Source organism: Chroicocephalus ridibundus, chromosome 14, assembly GCF_963924245.1.
Source record: "Chroicocephalus ridibundus chromosome 14, bChrRid1.1, whole genome shotgun sequence".
Lineage (NCBI taxonomy): Eukaryota > Metazoa > Chordata > Aves > Charadriiformes > Laridae > Chroicocephalus > Chroicocephalus ridibundus.
This window is the reverse complement of record NC_086297.1, coordinates 13,604,759-13,617,365: the sequence shown is the minus strand read 5'-3', so window position 1 is coordinate 13,617,365 and position 12,607 is coordinate 13,604,759. Positions and strand designations below refer to the sequence as shown.

The 12,607-nt window shown below is 59.1% G+C and overlaps 1 protein-coding gene across 1 annotated transcript; it reads right to left on the bottom strand.

Moving 5' to 3' along the window:
• Positions 1 to 7,464: 7,464 nt before the first annotated feature.
• LOC134523499 (RING finger protein 222-like) lies at positions 7,465 to 8,130 on the bottom strand. The gene has a single exon (XM_063352465.1). The coding sequence runs from the start codon at positions 8,128 to 8,130 to the stop codon at positions 7,465 to 7,467; it is 666 nt and encodes a 221-aa protein (XP_063208535.1).
• Between the last annotated feature and the right edge of the window lie 4,477 nt (positions 8,131 to 12,607).

Here is a 12,607-nt window from a genome sequence, read left to right as displayed (position 1 = left end):
AGGGGAGGGATGGGATGGGATGGGATGGGATGGGATGGGATGGGATGGGATGGGATGGGATGGGATGAGCAGCCCTCCCAGGGTCTTGCTACCCTTCCACCCCACGGCCCGGCCCTGCTGCTGCACCCAGCCCCGCTGCTCTGCCCAGCCTCCATTAACGAACCGGGCTCCGTTAATGCCTGTCTTGGCCCTGGCGGGTCTCCAAATGGATCATCCCAGGAGTGCTCACCAGAAGCTAATTGCTGCTCATTTGGAAGGTAACTGGGAGCCCTGCAGTCATTAGCAAGAGTGGTGAGAGGAAGCACTGGTGTCACCAGCAGCCAAAGGCGCTTGCCCAGCGGCTTTGTTGTACCTGCTGGATGCAAAGCTGAAGAGCAGCTCCTGGTGCCACCAGCATCCCTGCGCATCCCCAGGGCTGGCTGCTGCTCCAGGACCTGGCTGGGAGCAAACCAAATGAAGCACCGGCCACAGCTGGGTGGCTCTGCTGTCCATCTGGGCCTCGTGGCTAGTGCTTTCCCTGAGTGGCCACCAAGTTAATTCATGACTGCTGTTACTGATGCTCAGCAGTGCTTCATGGCCACCCACTCTCCATACAATCGGTTCCCAGGGAATGAAAATCTTGGGACCAAACCCTTCCACCAGGGCAGGGCTCAGGGCTGGCTGGGGATGAGACCTAGCTCCAGCAGACACAACCATCAGCTCTGCCCAAGGATGTGCTCCCACACGTGTCCCTGGGGATCTTTGGTATCACAGCAGCCACCTGCAGTCTGGGATGGTACCAGTGTCTGGCAGCTCCGACCCCTGAGGCATCTGAGCGGGCAGGATGGCTTTTCTAGGAGACTCCACACCTTATAGTTAAGTAAAGTTAGGCTTTCTTATCACGCAGAAGTGTTTCTCAGCATGCAGCTTCTCATTGAACCCCTGACTTTTCCCACATTCAGGCACTCCATGGTGGATGACAAACCCAGCTCATCTTCAGCTCTGCTGCAGAGAGGACGTGTATGGGCTCCTGTACATGCGTGCCAGGATCCGTCCGTGCACAGTGAGCTGGGTGCCCGGCACCGGCCCTGCAGCACCCCTGGGCACCCCCCAGTTCGGCATCACTGGTCCCTGCCTGCACCCAGCACTGGGATCATCAGACACAGGTCTGTCGCCAGTGACCACGGGGAGCACTGGCCGTCAACCAGCAGAGAAGTCACACTTGAGTCAAGGAAACTGTTTTCCCATCGTTTAAAACAAAACCTGCAAAAAGAAGCTCTTCCTAGAAAAATACATTTGCAGGTCTTTGCCAGCAGTTGCTGGAAAGAAAGTGCAGAGCTTTGATGATATTCCAAGGGGGTTTTTTTCATGGCAGATTGCTGAGTTTTTGATAAAAAGTATCTGTAAGAATGGCACAGGGAAGTGTAAAACCTCCCCAGCCATCTGAGCAGGATGTGTCCCGGGGTGCTGCTGACAGGCCATGCAGAGGAACGCAGGACACAGGCTCCCCGTGTCTCCGCTGTGCTCTGCTGCAAACAGCCACCGTGGGAGAACAAATCAGACCCTCACCAAGACACTGGCTCCAGCCCGGCTCCTGTCCCCACGATCCTTCAGCTGAAGGTTGGGGGATCCTCACAGCAAGGACACTAAGCCCCTCATGCACTGCCAAACCTCCAGTCCCCTTGTAGGCTCGGAAAACCCCAGTCTTCTTCAAAGCCCAAGCAGAGGACTCCAGCCAAGGGCTGTGCCCCACACGCTGGCAAGGTGGAAAATGTATGAAGATGTCTGCCATGTGCTGGAGATGGAGCCAAAAAGGATCTTGGCTGGAGAGACCCAGGCATAGAGATCCAACTAGCTGGGTTGGTGTCAGCTCTTGTCAATGTCCCACCCTGGCCACTTTGGACAAACTGGGCCAGCCCCACTCCAGCTTTGAAGTTCCTGTGTCTCTCCAGGAGCCCTGGCTGGGTGCAGGGGAAGGGAGGGAGCTCGGAGGAGCCTCCTTCTCAATTATTCATGGTGAGATCTCAGCTGATGGAGCTGGGGCTTTCAGAGGCTGGTTCCTAATGGAGCCTGCTGACGTGTCTGGCCAGTAAGCACTCCTGGGCCCTGTGCAATTCCCACTTCTCCCATCTCCGTGCCATAAAAATGCCACCTTTTCCTGCTAATGATGCATTATGCAGCCATTACCCAGGGTTCATAGCCCTGCTGCCATCATGCAAAGATGTTGAGCTGTCAGCGTGGGAAGGGCAGCGTGTGCTCCCCAGCCAGGGAAATCGCACATGCTGGGATCTGCCAGGGGTGCTGCCCACACTGGGGGCTGATGGAGGGATGACAGGCCAGCTGAGATCAGCTTGCACAGGGAGCGGAAGAGGTACCAGCAAGACAACAGGCATAGCTAGAGCATAGCAAGGCCTGCAGCCATCCCATCCCAGCTCTTTAAGGCAGAGCAAGGGAGGAGATGACAGAAGACAATCGGGGCCGCATCAGCTGTCACCCCAGGTGCTGCAGACCTGTCAGCTTGATGTGCTGATTGCCTGCAGGACATCTCCACCTGCAGAGGCAAATGACAACAAACGATGGGTGGAGACAGTGGTGGAAGATGACTCAGGAATGGCAATGTTACTGCTTGGACCTTGTGCGGGAGAACACGTTAAATGCTGCATCAGGAATGCCTGCCAGCCTCTCGGCAGTTCTGGCTCTGTCCCTTTCCAACGCTGGCCAGGGCTTCCTGGGACTTACACCCACTCCTGCCCATGGTTCTATCCCACACCAGCTGTGCAGGGCTGGAAACACAACCCCGGTCTATGCACAGATCAAGGTGCCACATAACCAAAGAGGGGGTTCATGAGGGCCACAGTATCATGGCAAGGCCTAGGTCACCTTGCATAGTCCTGTGTATCATCCCCATGCCCCCTTTATCTACTGTCCATCCCACATGGAGAGGTGTGGAAGTCCACCCATCTGTCCATTCATCCCCACAGCCTTTTATCCTCGCACAGGTGTACCTCCATCTAATACCCATTCTCATACTGACCTGACACTCTGTCTGTCCATCCGCCTATTCATCGCCATGCACTCATCACCCAACTATGCTTCTAGCTCAAACCAGTGCTCCACCCAGTGAGTACTCATCTCTGAGTACTTGGGAGAAATGGATCAAACCTGGGGTGGTTCTGGTGCCCTCTCCTAAAAAGAGACTATTAAACCCTTGTGCTCATGGTGTGGGCTGGTATTCCAGTAGGGGCTACAGCAGTGCAGCAGACCTCTCTTTCAGGAGGACAGAGGACATGTTGATGGGAAGGATCTGTACTCTTTCCATCCTGTGAGAGGAGAACCATCCTCAGAAGCGTCCTCAGAAGCATCCTCAGAAAGCTCTGCATGGGCACACAGCCACCATGCCTGACTCCTCCCTCAACAGGCTCCCAAAACCTCTAGCAGGTGATACAAGCTCGCTCCACATAGCCATGTGTATAAAATCACAGAGCTGGCAGAGACATCCCAACCCCTTTTCCAGCCAACTGGTACCCAGGGACAGTCCCCAAGCCAGGCTGCCTGGCTGAGCAGTGGCGATGCCCAGCAATATGCTGCTCTGCCTGCAGCACACGATGCCCAGGAGCAGGGAGGCTGGACACCAGTTTGGGATCACGTAGCACAGTGGATTCCATTGCCCGTGAGCCCTGGGACCTGCCAGGGGGTGAGTGGGAAAGGCTGCTTTCAGGGACACACCACGATGTCTGCAGCGTGGAGGGAGGGATGTCCACAGCAGGAGATGGTGCCCTCTGCAAGTGGGTTGAGGGCTGGAGTCGGTAGTACAACAGCTGTCAGAGAAGACTGGCGATTACCCCGAAAGTGGTGACCTGCCCACCCTGCCTGTCAAGTTAGGAACCACATGTCTGTGCTCATCTAAGCCTGTGGCCAAACTGCAGAGCCATGGCCTGGAGACCTCTCCTACCACAGCAAAGGGGAAAACACTTCTCACACCCTGGGGCCTGGGCTCCTCTGGCACCTCCACCCTTGCATCTTGCCCCATCACTGAGAGCCCTTTGTCCTCACCACTGGGTCCTACAATGCCCCTGTCCACCAGGTACATGTCCCCTCCTCCAGAGCTGCCTGCAGGATGTGTCACTGGCCCTTTAGCTATGCCTATGCCACGGGCTGACCCTTAATTTTGTGTGAGTGCGCAGCGGCCTGCCTTATCTGCCAGAGAGAGCCATTAGCTTCCCCCCCACACTCACATTAGGAAATAATTGCCCTAATGGGCTCTACCAGCGGCCTGGGCCGTGCGCTCCACAGGTTACTGCCTGGGGCGGCCTGCGGCAACTTGAGAATAGTGCCTGGCCATGGGGTTCATACCTGCGAACGGGGGGACATGGCTCCAGCATCACCAGGATGGCAGACACCAGCCCTCTCCAGCAATGGAAAGGACAAGAGGGGGAGCGGGGCAGGGCCAGGTCAGTAGCATGCAGGGGATGCCGATGTGAGTCACGGGGTGGCCGGGGGGGTTGTGTGTGTTGGGGGGGGGCATTTGGGATGCAATACCAGTGACGTACAGGTGTGATGGAGACAGGGCACTCAGGGCATCGCCAGCACTTGCTGGCAGCTCCCAGCTTAAATCACAAGCACTAGCCGTGTGCCAGGACCCTACGGCTAAGGGTAAGCGTGCAAGGTGCTGCATGGGGCTGCTCACCAAGAAAATTTGTCTGTGAGTGAGCGACCAGCTGCCCACAGCCCCATGCTGGCATCTCTGCCGACGGACGGGGCAGTGTCAAAGCAGCACCGCGTGAACATCCCCACCTCGCGGGGATCTTTGCAGAGAACACAACCATCCGAAACACGTCCCGAAGCTGCAGCTAGGCCGTTAGGTCACTGTGATAAAACAAAGCACTGAGTTACTCTAGCCTGAGCCGGAGATGAGCGGGCTCTGGTGAGGACGTGGGGATGGTGGGGGATCAGCTGGCCCCGAGCAGCAGAGGTGACTGCAGGCTGATGCAGCAGGTGCTGGCGCAAACAGGCCCTGGCTTGTGCCCGCACAAGGAGCGTGCCACCCCCAGCGGCACTAGGGGATGCTCAGCACAGGGTGTCCCAGGGAATCACCAACCTCTTGCTGCCTGACTCTCACCCACCGAAAGCTGGGGGTCCAGCCTGCCATTCCCCAAGGCTTGTCCTGCCACCGTGCCAGCGCTGACAGCCATCCCCGGCCAAGCAGTGACACCCTGTGGTGAACGCCCTCCTCGCCTCCGAAGGGGGCGGTGCCCCTGGACCCCCACCGCCGACCTCCCGGTCCATGGCACTGGCTGCCCCCGCTGATAACACCCCCAGCCTTGGTCCCCTCTCCCCTGGTCCTGCTGGTGCCCATGACCCCCACGTGGCACGAGACATCCCATCTCATCCCAGTGCTGCCATGGAAGCTCTTTCCTGTCCCCGGTGCCTTGCCTAAATATCTCCAGGGCTCCAGCAACAGCAGCCAAAAGAGGGTTCCTCCATCTCTACCCCCAAGGAGACCCCCAGGCTGCAGATGAGCGGGGGGGGGGCACACTCCCACCTCCCAGGAGCCCTCTGCCAAGGGGCTGGTTCCCTGTCACCCTAATAATACAGACACACAGACTAATAATAAGGTTTACTATTAAATAATGAGGCACAGACACATCATTATCAGGTAATCATCTCTTGTGAAATAGGATTTCCATTCCAGTGCGGTGTCTCAAGCACTTTTCCCCAGGCCATCTCCCAGTGCTTCATGCAGGGGTCAGTGTCATTGCACCCTGGGTGTGGCTGGGGAAACTGAGGCAGGGGGTGGGGGCACGCAGTAACAGCATCACAGGGAGACGCCAGGCAGCTGGCAGCCCAGCCAGGGCACCATGCCCTTGTTGTAACACCAGAGCGGCCAGCACCTCCTCTGCCCCAGACTGCTCACCAGCCCCACGCAGTTCTTATTTGCTCCCCTGCGATGTTCTGTCTGATCCCAAAGCTGTCTCGGTGGCACTGCTGGCTGCGTTTGTCCTACCTGATGCCCTGCCATGCAGCGGGAATGCTTCAGGGGCATGGGAATGGCACACCAGCCACCCACCCCACTGTCCCCTCCCGCAGGCACTGGTGGGGGACATCCTGCTCCTGGACACAATGGGGTGCCCATGAAAGCACCAGGGCCCTCAGGGCACATTCCTGAATGACTGGGCCGAAAGCAGCGCCCACAGGGCCAGGGACTGGGTCAGGAGGACAAAGGTGGTAGCACGGGTGCAGATGCTGCGCTGGGGCACACGGCTGGGGAAAAACGCCACGAGCGGCCCCAGCACCAGTGGGCGGCTCTGGCATGGGGGTGACCAGCAGCCCCCACTGCCCCCACCCTGAGAGCAGGCACGGAAGGTCCCAAACCTCAGCAGTACTTCTCAGATGTCCACTCCCCTCCCAAACCAGGGCCCCTGGAGTGAGGGGCTGAGGCTCCTCTGGGTGGGACCGGTCCCAAAGAGGGCAGAGCCAGGGGGCAAGTGGGGATGAGTGGTGCCTAACCTATTGGCACGGGTGAAAATGAGATGGAAAACCTCAGGAGCTGGATATAGGGATGAGGAAACATCACTCTGCCAAGGCACAGGGCTCTGGCGAGGAGTGCGGGGTGGGATCCCAAATCCATCCCCTTATACAGTCCAGACCTTTGGTTTATCTCCCTGCCCCACACCCTGCTGCCTGTCCCTGGATCCCCAGGGCAGGAGGGATGCCTGTGACAGCCAGAGGATGACCACGACCCTGGGGAGCACAGAGGGAGAGGGGAGGGAGGGCAAGACTGGGACTGCCTGGGGGATGAGCTGGCGTCCCTTCCCACCCCATCACTCTGCAGGGAGGGTAGCACTGGCTGACGGAGGGGAGCATGAGTTCATGGATACCAGGATCGCACTCTCTTTCCTTTGGTTTCACTGCCCTTGTTGCCTGGTAGCTACAGGCTCACACTTTTGGGATAGAACATCATGAGTTCCTGCTCCAGAGTGGCTGCACCACGTACCCCGATGACCCTGACAGCCAACCAAGAGCCTGGTGTCCTCCCAAAGTCCCACGGCCTGGCAGCTGGACCCTCCGATGCACAGAGCTCTTGGCTGTCCCCAGGCTCTGGGTCCCTGGATGCCACGGTCACAGCCCCCCGGCAGCTGGGATGGAGGGGAGGGACCAGCAGGGCCCCCTCACCCCCTGCACAGGCTGTCACAGGGTGCGGGAGGAGAAACCATGCTCCCTGCTAAGACACTAGAGGAACCCACTAGCAGGGTTTAACCAGCCACATTTTAACCAAAAGAGGCAGAAAATGCCAGCGACGACACTGTGAGCACCCGGAGATCTGCAGAAAGGTCTGAAAGTCCATTCAGTCCCTGGCCAGATGAGAGAGAGCTTCACCTGGAGCTGCTTCTGGACTTTCTCATGGGATCTTTTGAGAGAGGTCCCAGCCCTAGCTCTGTCCCAGCATCAGTGACACCTCCAGCATCTGAGCTGATCCCATCCCTGCTACGAGTCCCTCTTCACCAGCAGCAGCCAAGGGAGCACAGCCGCCAGCATGGCCACCGTCAAGATGAGCAGGACGGCGAGGGCGATGGGCGACTGGCAGCATTTCACCCCCAGGGCCGAGCTGGATGACACCGAGCTTCGTGTTTCTGTTCTGCTTCTCCTCCCCAGGGAGCTGCAGTCCACATCCACCAGTGGCATCCCATGGTCACTGATGACAAAGATGTGGGCTTCCCGCGCCAGCTCTCCTGGGACCCCCTGCGAGTCCATGGGGCTGTTCCCCGTGCTGCAGCACCGGTCGAAGCTCTGCACTGGCATCACAAAATGGCTGGGCACCACCAAGGTGTTGCTGGCCTCCAATTTGGTCAGATGGGACAAGGAGGAAGGTGACAGAGGCATCTCCAGGGCCCGGAGGTTGGTACCTGCCTTGGGCGGCCATAGAGCCTTCTTCTTGCTGAGGAAAGTCACGTAGCGGCAGATGGGGCAGATGATGCTGCTCTGGACCTGGCCGTCAAGCTTGGCGGAGAGCAAGCACTTCACCAGGCAGTCGTGGCAGAAGGTGTGCCCGCAGCTGAGCTGGCGGTGCATGGCCTCCAGCGGGTGGAACTTCTCGTAGCACACGGGGCACTCGGCCGGGGGTCCCTCCTTGCTGGACGAGGCCTCAGACATCCCTGCTCTGTTGGCCACAGGCGCTCCCCAGCTGCGAGGAAGAGGCACGATGGGTTAATAAGGTTGAAATGATAAGCATGATCCATCTCTTCATCTCTCCTCCTCCTCCCTGCTCTCTTGCTTTTGCCCTCTTGCCCCTAACAGATGCACTTGACAGCTACTAGGCATCCTCTCAACAAGACAGGGCATTTTCAGGAGCATTACGCCTCTCAGTGTGGCCCTTGGGGCAAGAGAGAGATGACGGGAGGACCCCAACTCCAGAGCCAGCGGGGGCAACAATCCCCGGCTGCAAAATCACATGCACGAGCCCCTGGATGGACGTGCTCAGCACGTGGTACAGATAAAGCAGGTTCAGCTTGTGTCACGAGTGCCTCCGTGCACTGCTGCCAGCTCCAGGTGCATGGGAGGTGGGAACTCCCATCCCACAAAGAAACCTGCCATGGAAAGGGAGATGCTCCCATCCCAGGGGACACAGAGGGGCCAGCGGGAGCAGGGGGAGGCCAGGGCAGTGGGACAGGTGGGAGCACAGGACCCCCCGGGGATGGAGAGGGGGCGTGCTGGACCCGGGGCAGGCAGCGAGCACCCACGCCAGGCTCCTTCCAGGCTGCTGGAGGATGTCCCAGGCTGGTGGCCAGGCCACAGCCATCTCCAGGCTGTGCTCCTCACGCCGGAGCATGGTGCGGTCAGCAAGCCCCGGAGCCCGGCGTCTCCTCTTAGTCAGAGCGGGGAGGGCAGAGCCCAGCCATCCCGCCTGGCCCCTGCCCCAGCCTGGGGCGCCAGGGGGAGCGCGGGGCCGCTGGCATCCCCAGACCCGCGTCTGGGCTGGGTCTGAAGCTCTGCCGTGCGTCTCCCAGGGCAGGGAGCATTCATGCGGCGGCTCAAGGAAGGGAGAGGGGAGCGGGAAGAAGGGAGAGAGGAGAGGGGAAAAGGGAGAAGGGAGCGGGAGATGGGTGAAGGGCGGAGGAAGAGAGGAGAGGGGAAAGGGGAGAGGAGAGAGGGGAGAGGGGAGGAGGGATGCTCAGCTCAGCTCAGCTCCTTTCTCTTAAAACCTGAGCTTCATAAAACCTGCAGGTTTTTCCAGACCTTGCAGCATTGTCAGACCCGACCCAACCTGCACCCCTTTTCTCACGCATGACTGTGCCCATGGGCATCCTCACAGCTGCCTCTGGAGGTTTTGCCATCCCCTCCTTGGCTGACCTCCTCTTCCTTGGGAGCCATCCCCTGCGCCAGGACGGTCACAAGAACACAACAAACCATCCCCTCCCAATCAAAGAGAAGAAAGATGCAGGCTCCTGCTCTGCTTTAAGAGGGATCAGGGACTTGGTCCCCCAACGTGCTGCAGAAGGAGACCCTGACCCTGTGCACCAGCTCCTCTGTGCCCCCAAAGCCCCCTTACCTGCTGCAGGGCACCAGGGCAGGAGCCCCTCCATGCACTCCACTGCTGTCCCCAGAAGCGGGGCTGGCCGTGCCCCAGCACCGAGCACCAGCTGGGGAGAGGACTGGGACACCTATATAACACGGAGGTGTTGGCTGCGCGTGTCATGCGGGCGCGTTGCGCAGAAGCTGGAGCAGGGACAGGGCCAGCTCCCGGGGATTGAATGTGGAGGAACTCGTTCCCCGTTTTAAAGGCCTGATATTTGCCTGGTTGGCCAGGGAGGGGGCGAGGAGCCAGTGTCAGGCGTCGGAGGGCAGGGACAGGCAGCACGGTCCTGCCTGCTTTCCCTCATGTGATGGGCACCTGTAGTCGGGCTCATCCCTGAGCTCAAACCCCAATGAAACGGTCACTAAAGGGGATGTCGGGAGCCCAAAATCCCTCTGTTGCTGCAGAGCAGGGTGACCGGCAGCACCCTGCACCAGGGCTGGGCTCCTGCCAAACAATTCTTGCCTCCAGACGCCACAGCTCCCTGTTCCTCGCCCTGGCCACATCTTCATCCCTACGCCCCCTCCCCTCCTCATCCCCCAAACACTCCGCACTCCAGCCCTGCGCTCCCCGCCCTACACCATCAGACGCTCACCCAAGCACCGGTGTGGCAGCACACAGCCCAGCAAACACACTCCAGCAGGCTCGAGGGCCACTGCTGCCTTGAACCTGCCCTGGAGGGGGTTTCCAGCATCTTTGGGAACTGCAGTCCAGGCAGCGGCAGGAGCCCTGTGGGCTCAGGGCAGGCAGAAGCCCCGAGCTTGGCCATCTCAGCAGCCGCAGGTGGCTCATGAGTCACTGTTTGGCCAGGTGCCGGCTGGAAACACACGTAAAGAAGGTTCCCTGTGGCCTTACATGTGTCCCAGGGTGCTGCCCATCCCTCGCTCGACCCCCAGGCGAGAAGCTGAGAGGTGTCTCCCCTGCAAAACCTTGAAAAAACTGCCACGGGGTGGGTCACTCCTCCCACAGTCTCGACTCTTTCCAGCCACCCCTGCCACCCCTCAGCCCGGCCAGTGGCCACGGGGCTGCCAGCCCACACTCAGGCTTGCTGAGCGGCTCCACAGGGATGTGAGGATGAGATTCCCAGAGCAGGCACAGTGACCCCAAGGCGCCCCGCCTGCACGCCTTCCCCAGCTCTGGCTGTGGCAGTGCAGCCACGGGACCTGGATTTGAACCATCAAGGGGCCCCAATGGGCTGGAGGGCCTGGAGTCTCCATCATGGAGAGCCTTCCGTAGAACCCTGACATAGCGGGGAGCCTTGCCTTGGGGCAGAGAGATGCTCCGCACAAGCATTCCCAGCCCTGCGGTCCTCCCGCCCCAAGAAGATGCCCAAGGCTCTGCAGGATCCGTGGGGCAGGCAGAAGAGGAGATGCACCTCTGGCACCCAAACCCCAGTGAGATGGGCCCTGGAGTTCCTCTATGGGCAGGAGGGGTGGTTTCGTGCGGCTGGCTGTTGCGGCACGGCTGCAGGCGTGGGCAGCAGTATCAGTCGCTCGTGGGTGCAGCGGTTGCAGCAGTTACAACATGGGGCTGGTTTCTGGAAGGAGCAGGGGAGGTGCAGCCCCGCCGAGCCGTCCCATGCACTGGGGCAGCTGCCAAAAGAGAGCACCCATGGTGGGAGACATGCCCCGGGGGGGATGTCTCAAGCTGTGAAGCCCTGTCCCTCGCTGGAAGGAGACCCGGAGCATGTCAACACCTTCCACACCCCCCGCTTAAGATCAGGGACCAAGCCACTCCACTCGTTATCCCAGTTTTCTTGGGATGGTCCAGAAATTGAGGCTGAAACCTCTCCAGACAGATCGTGCCGGGGCTGAGGTTGCACAGTCACCCCTGGGGTGGGCATCCCCATCCCCCTCCCTGGCCCCTCCTTGAAGCTGCTGGAGGTGCCAGGGTTGCAGCCACCGAGATCTCCATTGCTGAATGAGTGATCTGGGCCAGCGAGAGCAGATTTGGGGCAGCCGAGCATCTCCCCAGCTTCAGTTTGCTCTCTGCCAGCACCAAGGCGGGGTGGAAATTCCTGTTTCCCATACTTTGAATGCTCCCCGCCGTCGGAAACTATGAGCTCACGGCTCTATACATAGGCACTGGAAAAACGAGTCTGCCTCCCTTTGCCGCTTTGACCACGCCAAAATCAAAGGGATTTTGGCATATCACAGCCCTGGCTCTGTGAGCAGTTTCGTTCTTTCCTGGGCATGGCTCTTCTCGCTGCCTTTGCCCCACTTCCACATGCAGCAGCATCTTTCCTGAAGGACAGGATTGAGTCTGCTGGTGCTTGAGGGAGAAGAAACCAGTTTCAGGAGCAAAGCAAGTCCCTATACGCTGCCTGTGTGTTTTTCTCCGGCTTTAAGCAATGCAGCTTACGGCCAGTGTTTCAGCCCCCTCAAACCCAGTGCAGGGTCAAGGTCTCCAGGATCCTTTTATCCAAGCAAGAAGGCAGCATCAGGCTCAGCTTCTCTCCAGGGACCACAGCTGGGACCTTCTCTGCTCTGGGGTTGGTGGCTTCCAGGGAACAAGGGACATTTCTGACCCAGAAGAGGACACGGCCCTCCCTACAGGCGGGGGTGGCCGGGGGTCCCTTCACTAAAACTGCGATGGCTTTTGGGCAGAGCTCTGCAGCCTTTTGCAAGGACAAGAGGATGCTGCAGACAGCCCTTGTCTTCCACAGCATCACCCCAACTTCCCACTGTCACCGACCAGGTGGGGAGGAGGGAAAATAATATTAGATATAGTTACGTGAAAGTGCTTATTTTCAAAGCACATTTAAAGCCAGAAGATCGAACTATATGTGAGCCTGGTGCCAGGCAAATATTCACTATAGGTCTCGATATTTCCATAACAAATCCATGCTGCACTTCTCCAAATCATAAGAGATGAAGCAGGGACATTTCCAATGAGCAGAGACGTGTCCTCCATCCCTTCTCTCAACGAGGGCGAGGATCCCGGTGAGAAAAATCATGGCTTTATTCCTGACGGCAAGATGCACGCGCGGAGCTTTGCCATGCAGCCACAACCCATCCACATGGCTGGTGGCTGCTGGAAAGGATGGGCTGGGTGAAG

Coding starts and splice junctions, on each gene's coding strand:
- LOC134523499 (XM_063352465.1), bottom strand. CDS start 8,130: ATGTCTGAGGCCTCGTCCAGCAAGGAGGGACCCCCGGCCGAGTGCCCC.